This window comes from Felis catus, chromosome B4, assembly GCF_018350175.1.
Source record: "Felis catus isolate Fca126 chromosome B4, F.catus_Fca126_mat1.0, whole genome shotgun sequence".
NCBI lineage: Eukaryota > Metazoa > Chordata > Mammalia > Carnivora > Felidae > Felis > Felis catus.
The window spans coordinates 36,140,740-36,163,283 of NC_058374.1; the positions used below are offsets into that span (position 1 = coordinate 36,140,740).

The window sequence follows — 22,544 nt, forward strand, 5'->3', positions numbered from 1 at the left end:
CCTCCATTCCAACACATTCTACACTAGGACAAATGCAAAACTTAGAGGTTTTTACACAATAAAGAAAAGAGTACTAATAAAGTAGACTGTGTATTTCTGTCTCTAGATTATTATGCCCTAAAAAGTCAATTTATATTTGTTTACAAGTATTCATACATAGCTACAAAACCAAACATTTTTCAGTTATATCCCTATTTTCAAACAAGTTAAACATATTCTGTTCCTGAAATTACCTTTATGGATTAGGTAGTGAATTCTATCTTAGTCATTGCAATGGTATAAAAATCACAGACCTGGACATTATTTATCATACTACAAACTTGTTTTAAATTGTGGTGTATAAATTTAAATACCAAGTGTTAGCACATGTTTTATCTCATAATGACAGTTATAAAATAATCATGAAACCCCAAAGTTACCAATAGATGTTCAAGGTATCATAATGAGGCTTCTGGAAACACAGTGGAAGTATGCCAGCAGTGTGGAAGCCAATGGAAGTTGAAGTGATAGGGATTAAAAAAGAATTCGCCTATTGTAAATGGTCTTTTTACTAACATAGAGCCTGCAATTTAGTATATTTGGATAAGTAATGACCTGTTTTACACAGGTTATTCAAATAGAAATTAGGTAGAAGTCTGTTTTTATCCTAGAAGGCTAGAGCTTAAAGAGTTTGGAGAAAAATAATTTTATTTATTTAAATGTTTATTCAGTTTTGAGAGAGGATGAGCGGGGGAGGGGCAGAGAGAGACAGGGATAGAGGATCTGAAGTGGGCTCCACGATGACAGCAGAGAGCTTGATATGGGGCTCAAACTGTGGGCCAGGAGATGAACAATATGGCAATGCTGAAGTCATTGCGACATTATTTTTTTTCTGAGTGTTATTTCTAATCCTCAAGGTTTTTCCCCTTTTCTTTTTCTTTTTTTCTTACACTATGTAAAGTTTTTTTTTAAAGATTCAAATTTTTCAATCTTCCTCAGAATGTAAACTCTGAAAGAGCAGGACTTGATATATTTGGTTCTTTTATCCCAACTCAGATTCCAGTATTCTATAAGTCAAGAGCTCTTAAAAGAAAAAAAAAAAGACATTTAATAAGTAAATTTAAGCATCTCATGGTTTAGTTCAATAGAGTGAGCATTTACTAAGTTTCTATTCACAAGGCATTGGACCAACTGCTAGGGAGACAACTAGGGTGTATCTGTGTTCCCTGAAATTTTGGGAAAGGTAGACTTTGCCCACTGGCCTCAAGATACAAAGGCAAATTCCTTTATAAAAGAAATGTTAAACATTTACTAAAAGATTTTAACAAAAAGGTACATCCAGTTATACATAATCAAACTGACGAACGTTCATCTTCTCTCAAGGTTTAAAGACCAAATCCTTATCACAGATTTTGTAAATGCCTACTGATCTCATCAGAAAAGACCTCAAGTACTGAGAAGCTGTCCAACTTGTGGTAGTAGATATATGTTTTCTAAACTTCTATTTCTTGCTTGAAAGCTCAAAAATTCTCATTGGCAACAATAATTGTCCTTGTTTTCCTGAAAGTGACAGATGCATGTTATTTATTTTTGAAAAAATGTCTATCAAATATGTCTGAATAACCGTAGTTTGCCCATCTTTCTTTCAAGTAAAAATAGTGTTCTATGAAAATAAAAATAAAAATATACTAACTCGGCTTTTAACTCAAGCACAGAAGTGTTTTCATGGAGACAAATATACAGTACTCTCATATTCAGCACATGTGCTTTGAACATACTTCTTTCTTATTTTTTCACACAGAATTTAAAAAGTGAACCAAAGAGTTAGACTCTAATAAAGTCAATAGTTTTTACTGCTTTATTGAGAACACTCTTAAGTGACACTGGCTTTTACAGTGTGGTACCGCCGCCTTGATTCTTCCTAAGACACCTGCACTTTTACCGCCATGGTTTTTGCACCATTGGTGCAAATGTCAGCACAGTGAAAGAGGCAAATATATATTAGCATTGCCATGAAAATGGCTCCGACCTGGCCAATTACTGAAAGGGTCTCAGGAACTACCAGGGGGTACCAGGAGAACCACACTTTGAGAAGCTGTAGGTGTTAGCGCCTACAGAAATCACAGTTCTGTTTCTCCTCAGTTATTAATGCTTGAGGCTTGAAGCTTATTATTATAGATTTGATCACTGAGCGTCAAAGAAAATACATGCCAAGACGTCGAACACATCCAAGAGATACACCCTATTGCGCGTGCAGCTCCAAGGCTCACAGAAGAAGAAAACAGCTCTTGGGGAGGGGGTACAGGATTCAGACCTCCAGCCTGGGCTTGCCGTTGCCAGTGGCAACGATCGTCGCCGGCGGGAGTGCGGCCATCGATTAGTAATGTCTTGCGTCCGTCACAGGAGGTGGGGGCATGGCTGGAGAAGGAAGGCCTCCCTGGACTTGCGGTCGCCGCGTGTTTTCGGTTACGAGGTGGCTCGCTCGTTCTGCGATCTATTGAGAGTGGCTTCCGACAGCTCGGGGTTGATGTCGGTGAGGGAGGGAAGATGGCGGCCGTGGCAGCGGGCGGCCTGGTGGGAAAGGGGCGCGACATCAGCCTGGCGGCCCTGCAGCGCCACGACCCCTATATCAACCGCATCGTGGACGTAGCCAGCCAGGTGGCTCTGTACACTTTCGGCCATCGGGCCAACGAGTGGGTGCGTGCGGACGCGACGAGGCCGTGCAGGCAGGGATAGGGTGGGGACGGGGTGGTCAGACTCGGGGCTCCAGAACCCAGTGAGGGGGACCAGACGCTGACGCCCTGGAGGTGGATGGAGGTGGATGGTGGTGGATCGCGGCCTGAGGCCGAAGCTGTGGCAGTTGGACTCCTGGGCCGAGGGTTTTGGGGGAGAGGGAGGCCGCTCTGAGAAGCCACCTGAAGTTGGGGAAAAGACTTAAATATCTACGATACCCCACGTGGGGAGACCAGACCGATCAGGGACGGGACCCGGAGAGCTGAAGGAAGGAGGGGGCCCTGATGCTTCGAGGCCGGAAGACTGATGTACTACGAGAAAGTAAAGCAGGGTTCTGTTACAGTAAAACGTGGCTGTAGGGGAGGCAGAGTTAGGGGACGGATGGACAAACCGAGTTCTGGTTCTGGAACATCTGTCTTAGATGGGACGAAGAGAAGTGAAACCTTGGTAGGAGTTGTGAACTCAGGGAATACACCAAGAAAAGAGCAAGCATCGGGAAATCAAGGACAAAATGGGGCTGGGTCTAACACTTCGAAGGAGGCTGACGCTCTTGGGATAATGATTACACCACAGCCTACCAAGACCAAAATGGGTTTAAAATCTGAGTCCGTTTGGGAGCTGAATTATTTAGTGCACTTTTCAAAGCAAAACCCCAGTAAATAGCAGTGGGATGAAATTTAATTTTCCTCACAATTAGAATGGGGTAGGAGCACAAGACACTTGAGTCCTGTTGCAGGAATTACTGCGTGTGATTCTGTAAACCCACCCACTTGAATATAGAGATGTGATTTTTCTCTTTTCCTCATATTGATTTTTGTCCCCAATAATATTAATCCATCCATTATATAGCCATCCATCATTTTTAAATAAGTTAGAAAACAGTATAAAGAATAAGGCCTAGATTAATGGATTTCAGGTGATTTTTTAAATGTATTCTCCAAGACATCAAAATTCAAGCGAGGAAAACATGCATATTGAACAAATTCACATATTTTTTTAACATTTGCATTTGTAAATGTACATAGCCTCCTTATCTCTAGTGTGGATCTTGAGCAGTCTGTAATAAAAATTCACCTGAAAATCATTAACAAAAGTAAAAAGATTAAAAAGGAGACCCAAAAATGGGGGAGAAGAGAATAGCTTTGCCTGAAGTTCTTAACTGAGGAAATTTACTGGAATGGAGCAAGGAATTTAGGTCTGTACTCCTAGTAATCATGCAAAAAAGGAAAATGGGAGAGCTCTTTAATATTCATTGCTCTGTAATAGGAAGTATGCCACTTGGTCAGGAGAGAGGTTATTTCTTCCTAATTTTCAGGAGAATTTGTCACCTGGGTCTTTATTTAAAGGACATTAAGCAATGTACTGGATAATTTCATCAATGACAATTTAGAAAAAATACAAGGATATTCTACACCTGTATTGCTATTATACTGCTCTAGTAAAAAAAAAAAAAAAAAAAAGGCCGAAGGCATGTGTTAATTCTATCAAGGTAATTTTGTAGTAGATAAGGACAGAGGATGTATAGTCCTGTGTGAACTGACTGGACAGTGGGATTAGAGTCTGGAGAATCTTGAGATATTGTTAACATGTAGAGGAGAACATTAATCATGGAAAACAATTGTCCCCTATATAGGCTTTTGACAGGATCTGTGTGATAGATACCTGTTAAAATAGTTACAGAGGTTTATTAGATAGCCAGTAAAGTCCTTCTAAAGCCTCATCAAAAGGCAGAAGTGTCACAGTGCATTATTTACAGGAGTTATGTTTTCCTGCTTCCTGGACTTGTTGCCTTCAGACGGGGCATATTTCATTCAGTAAAAGGTCATTCTTTCAAAGTACTGATCTTCAAGGCTGTGGTAGCCGGAAAAAAGAGACCTAGTTCAGATGCAGAGCAGTTGCTGAGGGTAAATGGTTTGTCACCACTCTCCATATGCCATCACTTGGCCTCAGGATGGGACCCTTTTGAATATAAACCCAATAAAAGTTTAATGAACAGTCTTGAGATTGGAGGTGAAAGTATATGCAAGAAAGCAGATGGGATGTAATGGAGGAGAATTCTTACTACACTGTAATAGATGAAGAATGACTTCAGGCATTCAGAGCAGGAGGTATTAGTAATAAAGGGTAGATAGAAAATGAGGTACTTGAAGGAAGGATTAAGAAAGATTATGTCATGACTGGGATGGGAATTTTAGAGCTGGAACTACTTCCCATTATCTGGAAAGACTGCTCTCCCCAAATCCCTATGTGTCAGTTGAAGAGTATAACCTTATTTATTTTCATGTCAGTCCTCAGAGCAGTGGTTTGTAACTAGTTTTGACTTTGTCTCCAGGGAACTTGTTGCTGGCATCCAAAGGATGGAGGCAAGAGCTGCTGCTAAATACCCTGCGCACAGGACAAGCCCCTGTGACAAAGATTTATCTGGCCCCAGATGTTGAAAGTGCTGAGTTTGAGAAATTGCTTCAGAGTGACTTTTGTCCTCTTGTTTCTAGCTAGTGGTTTTCTAAGTTTTCTGTGTATCGAAATCACTTGGAGTTTTAAATGGTGTAACCTGCCAGATCAAAATCTCTGGGTGTAAAGTCCAGGCATTTGCTATTTGTTAAAAGCTTCACAGTTGACTTAGGTGCTACATGCATGACTGAGAGAGACCGATTTATGAGGATAAATGGAGACCTACTTTTTCATTATATTAACATAGATAATCAGTAATGCAGAGATTGCTTTGGGTTGTTTCAAAAGTGCCAAATACTATGCCAAGTCCCAATAATTTGCCAGCTAGCACTGTTTTATATTCCATTTTATTATTTTAAATTTTGAACTGCTTAGTTTTTTTAATACATGTTAGATTTTATAATGAAGTATAATATTAAACCATTAAATTGTACTTTTAAAATTTTAGCTAAAATTCCCCAGAACTATAAACTAATGATTTAACATAGAAGTCCTCCTTGCCTGGAGGAGCTAAGGAGGACCTAATAAAATCTTGTTCTAACTATACCCCAGAACCTCAACCCTGGGCTTTGCCCAGGGGGGAAAAAAAATCTGGTTACCCTTGGATAACTCTGGAGGCACCAGGAAAATGCATGCATGAATTAGAGCTGTTCAGCTATGAGAGATCAGAATTTACATTAACAAAGTCCTTTTTATCCAGTTGTAACAGAGCACTTAAAATATGTTTTCTCAAAAAAATATGTGTTTTCCATCAAGATCTGAGTGGTATAGACTGGTTCTATCTTTTCAGTGGAGAAACTAGCTAAGAATAGAGAATAAACTAGCTAGCCCAGTGTGACCTGGAAAGAACCCTACTCTGAGTATTCATAATCAGGATTTAAGAAATCCCTTATACACTTTAATTCAATGCCGATGACAGTGCTCATGGTGGGCAGTGGACACAGTGGATTTTGTTTGGTGCAGACTTACCTAGTTACTTGGGTCTGGATCCCAAGGAAAACTCCAAAGCTGTTGCCTGATGATGTTCATTATACAGGGAGACCAGACCGGTGGTATTGGGGTGTGGAAGTATGGCCCCTAGCCATTCACAGAGAATTTCTAACTTTTTAAGGATCTGTTGCAATTGAAGATGGCCACAAATTCTTTAACACTTTATCAAGAGGGGGGTCCATTACCTTGAGGACCCTATGCGAAGTGAAATAAGTTAAAGAAAGAAATAACCAATACCATATGATTTCACTTATATGTGGAATAAAAAAAATTGCTTATTACCAGTTGGAGAATAATTTCAGAAGAAACATGCCTTTTATATTTCTGATTCTGGATTTTCAAAACTAAAATCGGGCATTAAAGTATTTTTTATTTTTATTTTTTTCAAGAAAAGGTAATTTCTATTACTACTTCATGGAGGAAGAAAGGAAACAAGTCAAAAGCTTTTAGCTTTATGTGTACCAATCCATAGAATCATCCTGGTTTGGATCACTAAGATGAAACAGTCCAAGGTCAAATACTGGAAGACAGAAAAGTGTTTTGGCCTTGCAGCAAGTGCCCCTAGCAATACATATAGGCTCTTAGTCTAGTTTCTTCACCAGTACATATCTCAATTTCAGTTTCTTATAAATGTAATAATACCAAAAATTTAATCTCTACAACTTCTTTTTTTTTTAATGTTTATTTTTGAGAGACAGACAGAGTGTGAGTGGGGAAGGGGCAGAGAGAGAGAGAGACACACACACACACACAGAATCTGAAACAGGCTCCAGGCTCTGAGCTGTCCACACAGCCCGATGCGGGGCTCGAACTCACTAACCAGGGATCATGACCTGAAGCAAAGTCAGATGCTTAACTGATTGAGCCACCCAGGTGCCCCAATATTTACAAATTATTCTTAAAGTCTCTGTGGAATAGTAAATACTTGCTGACTGTACCAGTTGAACTTTAGGAATGCCCACAAATTTTTAGACTGTTTGGGTAGTATTTATTGTTCTATGGTAGCCATTTTCTCAATGATTAATATTGTGGCAGTTTAAGTAATTCTTAGAAGTGCACCCAGGATATAGATTTCTCAACAGATAGGAATTAACCATGTTTGTTTACACAAGGAAAGGTAAGTAATAATGTTTCTGTATCTTTTTTTTTTTAAATTTTGACTCAGTATTTTTCAAAGCACAGTGGCAAAAGACCACATTTGAGAAATAAGGATATTTTTCACAGTACACTGAAGTGATTTATATGAACTGTATAATAAATCCAGTTTAAGGATGAACTCTAACTTTCTTACCAATGTTTATGTATTAGAGAAAAGACTGACTAAAGTTGCTTTCACTGTTCTAAGTTATTTCTAATTGCATATTCTATAATAATGAGGATTACAATTCTTGTTAAGTAATTTACTCTTAATATCCATTTGCTCTTAAAAAACAATGTTTGGTGATGTTTGATATAATTTGGGGCATAGTGGATTTTGATTTCATGACTCCTGATATAGTTCTATGGGCAGAGAATATGTTACTGAACTAAGGCAGTGGTTTTCACAAAGCGTGCGTGCATCAGAGTCACCTGACAGCTTAATAAAAAAGGGTGCTAGGCAGCACCCCAGCATCTGATTCAATAGGCCTGGGGAGGGGCCTAATAATTTGCATTTCTAATAAGTTCCCAGGCGATGCTGAGACTGTTGATGTGGGAACCATACTTTTAAGACCCACCGAACTAAGGTGACCAAGAAAATTGTTGAAATCACTTGAGCTTGTGAGAGGATCATGCTTCCAATGTTTTATGTGCCTTTATATATTTTTTTAACGTTTTATTTATTTTTGAGACAGAGAGAGACAGAGCATGAACAGGGGAGGTGAGAGAGAGAGGGAGACACAGAATCTGAAACACGCTCCAGGCTCTGAGCTGTCAGCACAGAACCCGACGCGGGGCTCAAACTCACAGACCGTGGGATCATGACCTGAGCCGAAGTCGGACGCCCAACCGACTGAGCCACCCAGGTGCCCCTTATGTGCCTTTAAAAAAGGCATGTAGGGCACCTGGCTGGCTCAGTTGGTAGAACATGTGACTCTTATTCTCAGGGTTGCAAGTTTGAGTCCCATGTTGGGTGTGGAGATTATTTAAAAATATATCTTTAAAAAATTACCACTTGATATTATATACCCTTGTTCTTAAAGAGTATATTTCTCCCACAACTACAGTGTACTTAAATTTCAAATGATTTTGATAATAGAGATTAATAGTAAAATATTAGGTTAAATGGAATGCTGAAACTAAAACATGTAAATAACAAAAGTACCTTTGAAATTCTGAATTATAACTTGTTTACTGTTAAAACTTATTATGCATTATATTGATGAACATTTTCATCATGGCCTGGGCCCCTGTCTTCAGAGAGATGGAAGAGAGCCTTTCCAAATGAACTGAAATGAGTTGAACACTTTCACTTTACCACTTAACTAGTTTCTGTGACATTTCTTGAGTCCTAGCCTGGCAATGTTTCTAACTTGATTTCAAAGATCCAAACTAGACTCTAAATATTCCACACCACGTTGGTGATTAATTTTTCTGAAAACTACAGCATTGTTCCACTCTTCTATGTTGTAGTCAAAGTAGAGTTATTATTGGCAGATCATCTGCTCTCCTAGGTGACAGGATATGGCAAGAGATAATGAACCCAGAAAATAGAAGTGTAATGAAAGGCAGACATGAGTGATTTGCGCAGCTTGGCATATACTCCGCTCACAGGATAGAGAAGGCAGCACACTTTTAGTCTCCTCTTTCAAATGAAATCCATGGAGCAAATTTTTGTATTATTTTAGCCAGAGGTGTGTTGCTGTCCCTGTCTTTGGTGAAAAGAGATAATGACAGTTTATTTTGTAAACGACAAAAGGAGAATGGATGCTTCCCGATGTCGAATCAGCAGGGCTACTGCCAGGCTGAGGCAGTACTGCTTTCCTCCTTGTCCTAGGAATATTACATAGATTGGCCCTACTTGAAATGGGATGTTCTCTAGCTTCTGTGAAAGTTACTATTAATGAAGAAAAATATATATATTTTGCTGTGTTTTTTTTTTTAGGAAAAGACTGATGTGGAAGGAACTTTATTTGTTTACACAAGGTAAGAAAATTTTACTTTTACAAAGAAACTGACAGTCTTTGAAAGAATATGTTTACTCCATTGTGTCCTTCTTCCTCAAATGTAGTTTTATTTCAAAAAGAAGAAAAAAACCTGAATCTTAGTTTGAAGTTATTAGTTGATGTAAAGAAGAGAATACTGAGTAATGTCACCTGGTAGCATGTGAGGAATACTAATTGCAGAATGTAACTTAAACTCCAATACAGACAAACTTAAATCTTGGTGTTCTTTTATATATATATGTATATGTATATGTATATGTATATGTATATATATATATATATATATACATATACATATATATATATACATATATATATGTATATATATATATATATTTTTAAGTTTATTTAAAGAGAGACAGAGACAACGTGAGTGGGGAAGGGGCAGAGAGAGATGGAGAGAGAATTCTAAGCACTGCCTGTGCAGACCCCGATGTGGGGCTTGAACTCACTAAACCATGAGATCATGACCTGCGCTGAAGTCAGACGCTCAACCAACTGAGCCACCCAGGTGCCCCTAAGTATCTATTTTTGAGAGAGAGAAACAGCACAAGCTGGGAAAGGGGAGACAGGACCTGAAGCAGGCTCAGCACTAACAGCAGAGAGCCTGACACTGGCCTCAAACTCACAAACCATAAGATTATGACCTGAGCCAAAGTCAGGCGCTTAACCAACTAAACCACCCAGGTGCCCCGAGAGCAAACAGTTTCACTGGGGAGATAGAAAATGCATACACACACACACACACACACACACACACACACACAGACACAGAGACACACACGCAAGTATATATTTTTTACACATTCACATTTAAAGATACCCCCCCCCCCAAATAAACATAAACCCCAATACAGATAGCCTATCCTCAGGGCCAGTTGATAGGTTATAAGCAATGAATAGGCTGCTGTGATTCTGGAAGGCATTTTAGAATTGTTGAGTCTCAAGTAGGCCTTAGGAATAAGGTAGTACTTGACTTGCATAGAGGAGAGGGAAGGGCTGTCTCAACAGGAAGAATTTTGGAAGCCGAGGCATAGAACCCAGCGTGGTGAAGGAACAGTAAGGAAAATGACTTTTGGCTGCAGAGAGTTTTTACTGGTTTATGTTAGTTAGGAGACAGTGAGGGTGAAGAGATTTTGCTGGCTTAGAATGTCAGACTATGGATTTTGACATTTATTTTCTTAGCAGTAGGGAGTCTTTGAAGGTTTATGACCAGGGAAGTAATAGAGTTCCGGCAAAATGTGTGGGATAAGTCAGTACATTAGCATTATGAAGATGCACTGATTCCAGAAGTTGGAGTTAGGACATTGGACAGATTATTGCAGTGGAGTAGATATGAGATGAGGAGGGGAGGGACTAAAATGGTAGGAGTGGAGCTGGAGAAGATTTCTTGAAACATCGCACATATAGAAGGAGTGATGAAATTTTTTAAAATAAATTAAAAAAATGGAAGTTTTGAAAGGGAAGACTGAAAAACTGACAGAACCAGGAGCAGAATGGAAAGACAGGAGGTCAAGAATCTGGGCTGAAAATAATTTTATTTTGAAATAACGATTTTGGAATGATAGCAGGGCATTCAGGTGGAGATGCCCGGTCCCGGTCAGGGATGGAGATACAGAGTTTGGAGTTATCTGCCTTAATTTGGTCATTGAAGCCATGAGAGAATGAGTGTTCTCTGAAGGACAGGAAAGTGACAAAAGCTAATGGTCAAGTTTTAGGGCCCCAGAGAGATCGAGAAGAGCCAGCCATACAAATACAAGCAAAATGAGAATGGTACAGAGGCCAGATGCGGGCACCATGCAGGAATGGTGGAAGAGTGTGCAGGTGCAGGTGCAGGCGGAGGCCATAGTGGGAATGGAAACAAAGGAATGGATGAGCAAGGTAAGGAGGAGGTCCAGTTTCTTCAAGGTTTCAGAAAAGTGGGAGTGCCCAAGAGCCTTGGCTATTTCAGTTTACATTCCAGAGTACCAGAGCATACCACCGAGTGTCTTCAGTAGAGTGTAGATTACTCTTGAGAATTCTGAAGTGTGGAAAGAAAACCAAACGGTTGAACTCTGATATATGCTAAGCACACACATGACACATTCTCATTCATTTTTCACATGTATTAATCTTTTGAGAAGTGAAAGAAAAGATGTGTTCATATACATTAATGATTTATTTTAGGGATTTTTAGTAGGGTCTCTCTCTCTCATCTGCAGAAGATTAACAAATTATACATTTTTGTACCCCCCAAAAATGTAGATTTTGCATTCTCAAGTATTTCTTAATATACTCTGAGTTCCAAATGGAGCTGTCAGTTAAACCATTAAGTTGAGAAACAACTCTTTCCCTGTTCCTTAATCTCTTCCCCAAATCTAACTCCTCAACAATAGGAGCGTCTCCCATCTCTCTCCTCTCCCCCCCGCCGCTAGGGGGGAGGTGCGCCAACCCCCCTTCACTCCCCCCCCGCCGACCAGATAGATGTCAGATTCTAGCATGTTGAGGTCTTTTCTCAGTAGAGAATGACAAAGCTCATAAAAGTCAGAAGGGAGTGTTTAGTACAGGTAATGGAGCTGCTGGTGATAATATTTTGACTTCTGTTACGGATATTGCTTTAAAGCAACTGGCACATTTATCCCCTGAGCCTATTTTATAAATTATGAGATGATATAATAACCATACTATTACAGAGGTGAGGTCCTATTGTGATAATGAAATACTTGAAGAATCAAATTCTGATTCTGTATAAAAACACCTAAAACACTTAAAAAATTATTTCTTTATTTCCTCCCATGGCTTGCTTTCTGTGATAGAGAGTTCATAGAGACACCCACTGGTGATTTTTGAGCTTGACACTTCCAAAGGACCCTCTGTCAGAGATCTCTGGAACTCACTTTTCATACTTTCTGAGAATTTAAGTTGAAATGATTGTCATGATTATTTCTAGTATTGGTTATATGCCCACCTCTGCTTTACCTCTTTGTAAAATAAGTTACACAATGATTGCCTTCCATCAACTTTAAAATTGGAAGTCTCAAAAGAAAATTCTGTAGGTGGTACTGTAGCTTTATTTTACTTCTTTATTATCATTAAATGGCTAAGGTGAAATAAAATTAAAACATGAACACCTTTTCTTCCTATTGCTCACAACATTTCTGTGGGTTTGTTACCCTGCTGCCCTAGTTTCAAGTAAATAAATGAATTCTGCTTGCTTCATTTTCAGCATAGAAGCATTTGGTGTTTCATTTGTCACCAGAAGTTGCACAGTTGGATTACTATATGGCTGTCACCCAAGAGTAGACAAATGCACATGTAGTTGGTAGAGTTCTACTTGGTGTAAAATTTGGGCTCTTTCTGCCTGACAGAGTAGGCACTGACAGTTTATTCAATGAAACAAAAAATAAAAATCACTAAATGCCACATTTTTATGGAGAAAAACTTTTATACTAGTTTATCTGTGAAGCTGTTTGCTTACTTCTGTAATGTTTTAATTGTACTGAATCTCTTTACAAGTTTGTTGACCAGAGTGAGTGGCATCATTTCTCTAAATTTCAAACTGACACTAACATTTTCTATGAAAAATTTCTTCATGATTGTGATGTACATTCTCTATTAACTATCAAGATTCTTCAAAAGTGTGTCTGTAATTTTTTAAAGTGGTTAATATTCCTGCCTTAAAGGAATTTACAACCTAGATAGGGAAACAAGATATCTCTACACACATAGCTAAATGAGTAGGACTTGATTTTGCCAAAGGAACAGCAATGGCAGTCATGCTGTATGTGTTACATATGAAGTGGTGCATAAATTAGTGCATTAATTCTATTAGTCAATAGTAAAGAATCATTGCTTTAGGAGCACCTGGGTGACTCAGTTGGTTATGTGTCCGACTCTTGATTTTGGCTTGGGTCATGGGATCGAACCCCACATCAGGCTCCATGCTGAGCATGGAACCTGCTTGGAATTCTCTCTCTCTCTCTCTCTCTCTCTCTCTCTCTCTCTCTCTCTGCTCCTCTCCCCTGCTAGCTCTCTCTCTCTCTCTGTCTCTCACTCTGTTTCTCTCACTCTCTCTCACTCTCAAAATAAATAAATAAACATTAAAAAAAAGAAACCTTAAAAAAAAAGAATCATTGCTTTGTATGTGTACAGTCTGCTTGCACAAAGCTGTGTATGTGTGTATATATATATATATATATATATATATATATATATATATATGCAAAAAGGTTGAGAGACATTCAAATACTAGTTCTACTAAAAGTGTACTTCTGTTGAATAACTTGTCTTTTGATATCCTCCCCACCCCTTGTGATTTTTAGGTCTGCTTCTCCAAAGCATGGGTTCACCATTATGAATAGGTTGAGCATGGAAAACAGGACAGAACCCATTACTAAAGACCTGGATTTCCAGCTCCAGGACCCTTTCCTTCTCTACAGAAATGCCAGATGTGAGTCTTTCTTAATGCATTTGGTAGTTTTATTTCTGCAGTTTGGCCAAGTGTTTTAAATTGTACAGCGGATGTGTTTGTGTTTGTGTTTGTGTTTAGTATCAGCATCAGTTAGCTTGGGAAATGCATGTCCCGTTGAGAGGGAATATCTTCTTCCTTGAGAAAGTTTAAATGAAAACAATGTGATATGATGATGGAAGTATTTGAACCCTGTCTTTTGCAGCTAGACCACTTTGTAGTAGAACCCACTGGAGATTTTAAGCCTGAGCAGGGCTAGGTGAGGTGAATTCTTGGTCAGGAGACTGTAGAGGGACAGACACATAGGCAGTGTACAGATACAGAATTAGTGATTCAGCTAGTGGCACTTTTTCCTTATGTATCACTTGACTGAACATCCTGACAGGATGTTTGAGGGAGAGGGCCTATATTCTAGAATTGCCATCTTTTGAACATATAGTAAATGAAAAACCAAAGCCAAAAGAGTTTTGCTCATTACGAATTTCATAACACTTTATAATGTTCAACGTTACATAACACTTTGTGGTATTAGATAACTAACTAGGCCTTGTCTGATTTGAAATGAGGTAGCAATGACCTATCCGATATTCTCTCTCCATTTGACTCTTATATCTTATCTGACCATTTGTGTTGAACTATTGGGCAGCTCAGAGAAGAATGATGAAAAGTATATAAACTGCAGGAACATCTCCATACACAGAAAATGAGAGCATCCTTAAATATAAATTGTATGTGCATGCACATGATCTGTGCTTTGTGCGTAACTTGCAGAAAGACTTTGCAGTTAGGAAATGTTTTCCATACGTTTGCCACCTTGCTTTTGAGGTCAAGGTTCAAGAAGTTGCTGACTGTATACTCTTCAGTGTAATTTTAATAATGAATGTAATGCAAATAATATTTAATGTTTTAACTTCAGTGAATTGTTTTGAAATATAGTATTTTAACTTGTATTCACATATAATTAAGTTGTCATGAAAGGTGGTCATCTATTATTTAGAGAACACAGTTAAATTCTTATGAGAAAAAAAGCCATTAAAACTGTAACATGACTTACCAATGGTAAGTCCTGTGAAGTAAAAAATTTAGTAATATAGGGAAAATTTTGTTCTTTACTCCTATTTCTTTGGTGGGAGTGTAGTTAAGTCAATTGTAGCTTATAGGTATTTGAATTATTTGTATGCTTATAGTTCTGTCAGGTTTTACTTTTTTAGATTATTAGGTTCTATGCCAAATTAATATACAATTAAAATCCTAATAAAATAACCACAAAAATAAATATAAATGACTTTAGTGATTTATAATAATCCTTTTTGATTGCTCTTACTTGGGATAAATACTTGGTCTAGTCAGTATAGATGGTATTTTATTGTAAATTCTTATCACAGTATTATGTATTATATATCACATACTATGTCAAAAATATAAAAATACAAATTCTCTTTAATGTGGTTGATTTAAAAAATAGCTTTCCTAAGTCCCACAGGGTTTATCTAATAAGAAATACTGTTTGGATATAATAAACCTATTAAGCTTTGCCGTGGCTTTATAGTTGGGTCGCCCCAAGCTGCCTCTGCTCTCTAGCAGGGTCTCCCCAAGCTGCAAGCAGCCATGGAGCACTGGACATGTGGCCAGTCTGAATTGAGCTGTGCTGTGAGTATAAAATACACACAGATTTGCAAAGACTTACTATCAAAAAAGAATGTAAAAAAATCTCATTAATAATTGATTTACCTTTTGAAATGATAATATTTTGAATTATTGAGTTAAATAAAATATACTATTAAAATTAATTTCACCTGCTTCTTTTAATTTTTTATTTAATATTACATATGTGGCTCACATTTGTGGTTTATCTTATATTTCCATTGAACAGCACTGTTCTAGGCATTTTCATTTATTTTACCATATTTTGTAATCACAATTTTGTAGGGTAGACATTTTCACCAGATGAGAAAAGTGAGGCTCAATAAGATAACAGACCTGACAGAAACCCATAAATTCTGCTTTTTTTTTTTTTTTTTTTTTTGCTTTTTCTACATCATCTGTACTGTTCTCTGCACTATTAAACACGAATGCAAATTGAAGGCAGCCTTTGGGATGCATAACAAAATATTTCTAATAATTTCCATAAGAAATGGAATCGGTTAAACAACAAAGAATGGTAGGGAATGGATCTATTTACCTTTCTGGGTTTATTTGCTTTTTATTTTCTCCTTAATATCTGGTACTAATTGCCTTTGCAGCCATAGTCTTTGGTTTTTGTTCATTTGTAAAAGCCTTTTCAGTCTCTGACATCAAAGGTTCACAGAAGAGTTTACCCCAGGTGCTTTCAGAGTCTCAGATACCTCTCAAATGTTTCTAAATTCAAATACTCTATGTAATGATTGCTTATGGTTTACATATTCTCTGCTGTCATATAGATTGTCCTTTGAACAATGAACCCAGCTTCACTCAAGAATGGTTTTTAAGACTCTATATCCCCCAAGACCTGTGTAATCAAGAATCTTCTCTGTATGGTCTTGGCATTTCACTTTGGTCTAGGTGTGTCATAGGCCATGTTTGGACATTTCAGCAGGTAAAGTTGATTTAGGTTTGTGGTGAGTTTTCTCTTGGAGTGTTTTAGATTCATTAAATTAAAAAAAAAAAAAATGGTACATAGGGAGACAATTAACCCTGCCTTGAATTGGATGAATTTAGAAGAGCAAAATGAAGTAAAAATCTTAAAGTTTCTTCAGTTAATAAAAAAAAAGATGTTTAACAAATAAGCAACTTTGAATTTTGACCAAACACGAAATATATGGTTTTATTATAGTAAGGGATTTATAGCTTTTAAACTTCGTTATAATAAGGCTTGACCTATATAAGCTTTAAAAGTAAATAAGACAGCTGTTAATTATGGACTGAAATTCATTTCTTCCACAAACATTTACTGAGCATTTGCTATCTGCCAAGTACCATGTCAAGGCTTTAAATGGGTTATATGACTCTTATGACTTTTTCTTGGAAATTCTTTTATTGTTTAAAATTGAGGAGACTGAGATTCAAGAGATTTAGTAATTTATCAGGATCCATGACAGTTTTGAGATGGAAATAACATTTGAACTGAGAAAGCCTAACTTCAAAAGCCCAGGACCAAGCAGTGAAAGCACTAACACATCAGTGACGCATTTGAGCAAAGCTTACCTTTTAAGAAATACTTAATCTTTTTATTTTATACTTCAAAGTTTAAAAAGCAAGGTTTTTCAAGGCTGGAGGCATCACAATTCCTGACTTCAAGATGTATTACAAAGCTATAATCATCAAGACAGTATAGTACTGGCACAAAAACAGATACATACATCAATGGAACAGAATAGAAAACCCAGAAATGGACCCACAAACATATGGCCAACTAATCTTTGACAAAGCAGGAAAGAATACCCAATGGAATAAAGACAGTCTCTTCAGCAAATGGGGTTGGGAAAACTGGACAGCATCATGCAGAAGAATGAACCTGGACCATTTTCTTATGCTATACACAAAAATAAACTCAAAATGGATGAAAGACCTAAACGTAAGACAGGGAGCCATCAAAATCTTAGAGGAGAAAGCAGGCAAAACCCTCTTTGATCTCGGCCTCAGCAACTTCTTACTCAACAGGTCTCCAGAGGCAAGGGAAACAAAAGTAAAAATGAACTATTGGGACCTCATCAAGACAAAAATCTTCTTCACAGTGAAGGTAACAATCAGCAAAACTAAAGGCAACCAACAGAATGGGAGAAGATATTTGCAAACGACATATCAGATAAAGGTTAGTATCCAAACTCTGTAAAGAACTTATCAAACACAACACCCAAAAACCAAATAATCCAGTGAAGAAATGGGCAAAAGACATGAATAGACACTTTTCCAAAGAAGACATCCAGATGGCTAACAGATACATGAAAAAGTGCTCAATATCACTCATCATCAGGGAAATACAAATCAAACCCACAATGAGGTACCACCTCACGCTTGTCAGAATGGCTAAAATTAACAACTCAGGCAACAACAGATGTTGGCAAAGATGCTGAGAAGGAGGAACACTTTTGCATTGCTGGTAGGAATGCTAACTGGTGCAACCACTCTGGAAAACAGTATGGAGGTTCCTCAAAAAATTAAAAATAGAACTACCCTTTGACCCAGCAGTTATCCAGAGGATCTAGGTGTGCTGTTTCAAAGCGGTACATGCACCCCAATGTTTATTTTATAGCATTGATATTGACAATAGCCAAAGTATGGAAAGAACCCAAATGTCCATTGACTGATGAATGGATAAAGAAGATGTGGGGTGTGTGTGTGTGTGTGTGTGTGTGTGTGTGTGTGTATATGTATATAATGGAATATTACTCAGCAATCAAAAAGAATAAAATCTTGCCATTGCAACAATGTGGATGAAACTAGAATGTATTAGCTAAGCGAATTAGTCAGAAAAAGACAAATATCATATGGGGGTGCTTGGGTAGCTCAGTGGGTTAAGCATCTGACTTTAGCTCAGGTCATGATCTCATGGTTTGTGAGTTCTAGCCCCGTGTTGACCTCTGTGCTGACAGCTGGGAGACTAGAGCCTGCTTTGGATTCAGTGTCTCCTTCTCTGTCTGCCCTTCCCCCATTTGTGCTCTCTCTCAAAAATAAATGTAAAATATATATATATCATATAACTTCACTCATATGTGGAATTAAGGTACAAAACAGATGAACATAAGGGAAGAGAAGCAAAAGTAATATAAAAACAGGGAGGAGGACAAAACATAAGAGACTTAAATACAAAGAGCAAACTGAAGGCTGCTGGAGGGGTTTTGGGTGAGGGATGGGCTAAATGGGCAAGGGGCATTAAAGAAGACACTTGTTGGGATGAGCACTGGGTGTTATATCTAGGGGATGAATCACTGAGTTCTACTCCTGAGATCATTATTGCACTATATGCTCACTAACTTGGATGTAAATTTAAAAAAAAAAAAAAAAAAAAAAAAACAACTGACAGAGCAGTGACTGGTAAAATCTAGTCACTGACCTAAAGCCAATACAACAAATCAGATGACCTTCAATGCCTTTTAATTACCATTTCTGAATAGCTTTCTGTTACTAGAGAAAGAAAGACTTTAGGAAAATAAAATCAGTATTACTATACAGATATGAAAATATATAAATAAAAGACAAGGTGTTTTTGTTATAGTTTTTTCTATTTTGAGAGTGAGCAAGAGTGAGTGGGGGAGGGGCAGAGAGCGAGGAAGAGAGAATCCCAAGCAGGCTCTGCAATGTCAACACAGAGCTGGACATGGGGCTTGATCCCACAAACCATGAGATCAGGGCCTAAGCCAAAACCAAGAGTCTGATGTTTAACTGACTGAGCCACCCAGGCGCCCCCAAATTTTTTTTAAGTTGAGAATCTCTTGTATCTCAGCTATTAGGAGAAAATCAAATAAAAATAATGTATCAAAAAGCTGAATTTGACCATTTCTTTTATAATCCTTTAGTAACCATTTATTGTGTTTTCCATCGTACACCTAAAAAAGACTGTATTTTCCCAAATATATCGTAATATCTAAGATACATTAGAGACAGCACTGGCAAGTAGATTTCAGAGTTAGACCAACATGTTGAATGTATCATTGTGTGTGGCTACAGGATTAGAACAAGATTCTTTTGAGCTGCTTGATTTCATTGCAGACATAAGCCTGGAGCTTAGAGAAAATGATAAAAGCAAAATCAAGATATTTAAGATCAAAGTTGTTTTAGAACCTCCTCCTCAGTTTTAAGGGAATTTACCATATTGGGTAGTTTTGTATTCAGAAAGAAATACAGTTCAAATCCTTTATTGACATTTGTAGGATCTGATAAAAACTGATATAAATAATGGAAAATGGTACACTAAATGAAAAAGATAATATATGGGCAGTCCTCCTCTTTCAAACATGCCATGTCCTAGCAGTGCCCTTTTAAACTAATTGGTTAGTAGATGACATGGCATGTTGAACACATTCCTATGGTTCTCCTATAACTATTGAAATAACAACAAAGAAATCAAAAAGACATAAATCCACAAGGGCAGGGGATGCATTTCACATAAAAGATGAAATAAACAAGAAAGAGGAAGATATGCTATGATAGCTTTACTATTCACAATTATTAACTTTGCTTCCCTGCAAAAGTTTATATATCTCTGCTCTGTTGGTGTCAGACTTGACTACATGATTTGGTTCTTCCCCCTATGACCCACCGTCCTGGAGGATATGTAGTGACCCTGTTGAACTCAAGTATGGCTATATGAATTGCTTTGGCCAGTAAAATGTGGGTAGAAGTGGCTTGTGTCACTTCTGAGCAGATACTTTAAGAACAGGTTCATGATTCACCATGTCTCTTTTCCTTCTGATGACCAGCAATGTTCTAGGCAGAGGCTGCTCTGTCAGCCTGGATCCTAGAGTGAGGATAATATGGCACAGAGGTAAAAGTGACCCATGATGGACATGTAATGTGTATATGAAATAAATCTTTATCATTGTAAACCATTGAGATTTGGGGGTCATTTGTTACTGAAGCATAATTTGGCCTGCTGTGACTGATACATAAACCATTCAGGAAAAAGGGAATCCAAACACTGGATGGAGGTAAAAGAATTCTAACAACAGTGGTAAAAAGGAATCCCATAATGAACCCTGTGCAACTAAAGATCAGTCAGTTTAAATTAAAGTATAAGAATAAAGGGCTTCAGGAAGGGTATCCAGGAAAAACTTTACAGCTAATACTTTGAATCTATTAGGACATTTATAGTTTTTTGTTAAGAAAGTTTGGGAGGCTGTAAAAACATTGAAAACCAAGAGAGGGAGGGAAAAGTACAACAAAAGGAGGCAATTCTTAATTCCTGGGAAAACAAAATATTGTAAAAGAAAGGAAATGTAATTATAGTACACTATATGGCTTTGCAAGTTATAATAACTAAATTATAAACAGACTATAGAATGGTTTTATACTTATTGGAAGGATGGGGGAAAGTGTGTTTATATGTAAGAGTGTGTGTATTATAAGAAAACTAAATCGTCAATGAATTTTTAAAAATCAGGAAGTAGTGTATATACAACATATAGAAAAAGAAGTTTAAATGCCTCAAGAGAAGTTAGATGAGAAATAAATGGAGAGCGGTAATAATTGTCATGTATATAATTAAGGTGGCTTTGGAGGTACAGTAATAAAGAATGTAATGGCTAAAGAAGAGTTCTGCTATTTGTTATTATAAACCTTATATGACTTTAAATTATGTACATGTATTATTTTGATAATGATTAACATTTAAAAAAAATTGGATATCAGGGGGTGTCTGGGTGGCTCAGTTGGTTAAGTATCCGACTCTTGATTTCATCTCAGGTCATGACATCACAGTTCATTGGTTCGAGCCCTGCATTGGGCTTCTCACTGACAGCATGGAACATGCCTGGGATTTTCTCTGTCCCTCTCTCTGCTCCTCCCCTGCTCATGCGCATGCTCTCTCTCTCTCCAAATAAAAAAATTAAAACTTTAAAAAATTGGATATCAGGATGCATTCATAAAAATAATATTTTAGTTGGTTAGATTTCTGAGTCAACTCACAAGAGTCTTTTTAGTCCAGTGTACACATACTGAAGAATAGCACACTAACATTATAATGATGCACATATGAAATATAGCACTAGCATGTATAGCATTATTTGTAGAGGAAAATTTACTCAAGAATAAAACTTATGTATATCCCCAAACGTATAACTTCCTTAGCTACAGGTCAGAGGACTTCTAGTGCTCATTTGTATTAATAGATTATTTGTAAGGCTAAATATTCATATGAATTGTATTGTAGCATGTTTGGTAATAGTAAAGTAAACTGAAGCTTTCTCAGACAGTTGCTAAGCCCTAGTTCAGTAGTGGTTCTCCTGTTTTCTCTTCCCTTCCCTTCCCACATCCATTCTGGTTCAGGCATTATCTGTTACATGGGGGTATGTCATAACTCCTTATGACCAAAGCTTCCAGCACCAGCCAAAATGTAAGTTCACTATGAGACATCTCTCTCACATCTAAACAGAACTAAAAGTCCTAAATACAAAAAGCAACTAAGTGAAGATTCTGCAAGTAAACAATAGACATATGGGGGGGGGGGATCAAAGCTTAAAGAACAACCAGTATGGTGGTGAATTTCTGGATTTTATCCATTCTTTATCTCCTGATGGTGACTCAAGAGTGGGCCAAGTAGGGGCGCCTGGGTGGCACAGTCGGTTAAGCGTCCGACTTCAGCCAGGTCACGATCTCGCGGTCCGGGAGTTCGAGCCCCGCGTCGGGCTCTGGGCTGATGATGGCTCAGAGCCTGGAGCCTGTTTCCGATTCTGTGTCTCCCTCTCTCTCTGCCCCTCCCCCGTTCATGCTCTGTCTCTCTCTGTCCCAAAAATAAATAAATGTTGAAAAAAAAATTTTTTTAAAAATAAAAAAAGAGTGGGCCAAGTTGCAGAACTATGGACAAGAACAACAAAAACTAGGAGAAACTCCTTTTTTAGTTTCAGAACTGGAGAAGTGGACTCCTGTAAGCTACAAAGCATGAAAAGAATCTCCCTCAGTCCCCCTTTTTTCCCTCTCCTAGCCTTACCCTGAAGCCAATTGCAGCGCAAAGCTGAACTGCCACTGTGGCAGTGATGGTGGTGGCACAGTCACCTAAAGATTCCAAAAAACAGCCTGTCTCTGCCACGGGAACTGGAAACCAGGACCCCTGTGGTCTAAAGATGGGGAAGAATTCCCACTATATATTTTGATCTTTCTTTTGCTTT

The 22,544-nt window shown here is 37.8% G+C and overlaps 2 protein-coding genes and 1 long non-coding RNA gene across 26 annotated transcripts in view; 1 reads left to right on the forward strand and 2 right to left on the reverse strand.

Moving 5' to 3' along the window:
- CACNA1C (calcium voltage-gated channel subunit alpha1 C) overlaps window positions 1-22,544 on the reverse strand; it is a 753,388-nt gene that overhangs the window by 712,631 nt on the left and 18,213 nt on the right. The gene's annotated exons all lie outside the window — the stretch shown is intronic.
- Window positions 1,824-6,888, reverse strand: LOC123386507. The gene is made up of 2 exons (XR_006600470.1): window positions 2,931-6,888; window positions 1,824-2,550 (listed from the first exon to the last, which is right to left on the reverse strand). It is a non-coding gene; the product is annotated as an uncharacterized LOC123386507 (long non-coding RNA).
- The window catches only part of DCP1B (decapping mRNA 1B), a 58,813-nt gene continuing 38,795 nt past the window's right edge, over window positions 2,527-22,544 (forward strand). Inside the window, exons 1-3 of the mRNA XM_003988262.5 lie at window positions 2,527-2,676; window positions 9,236-9,276; window positions 13,598-13,725. Coding sequence (XP_003988311.1) covers window positions 2,527-2,676; window positions 9,236-9,276; window positions 13,598-13,725 — 319 coding nt within the window. The remainder of the gene's footprint in view (window positions 2,677-9,235; window positions 9,277-13,597; window positions 13,726-22,544) is intronic.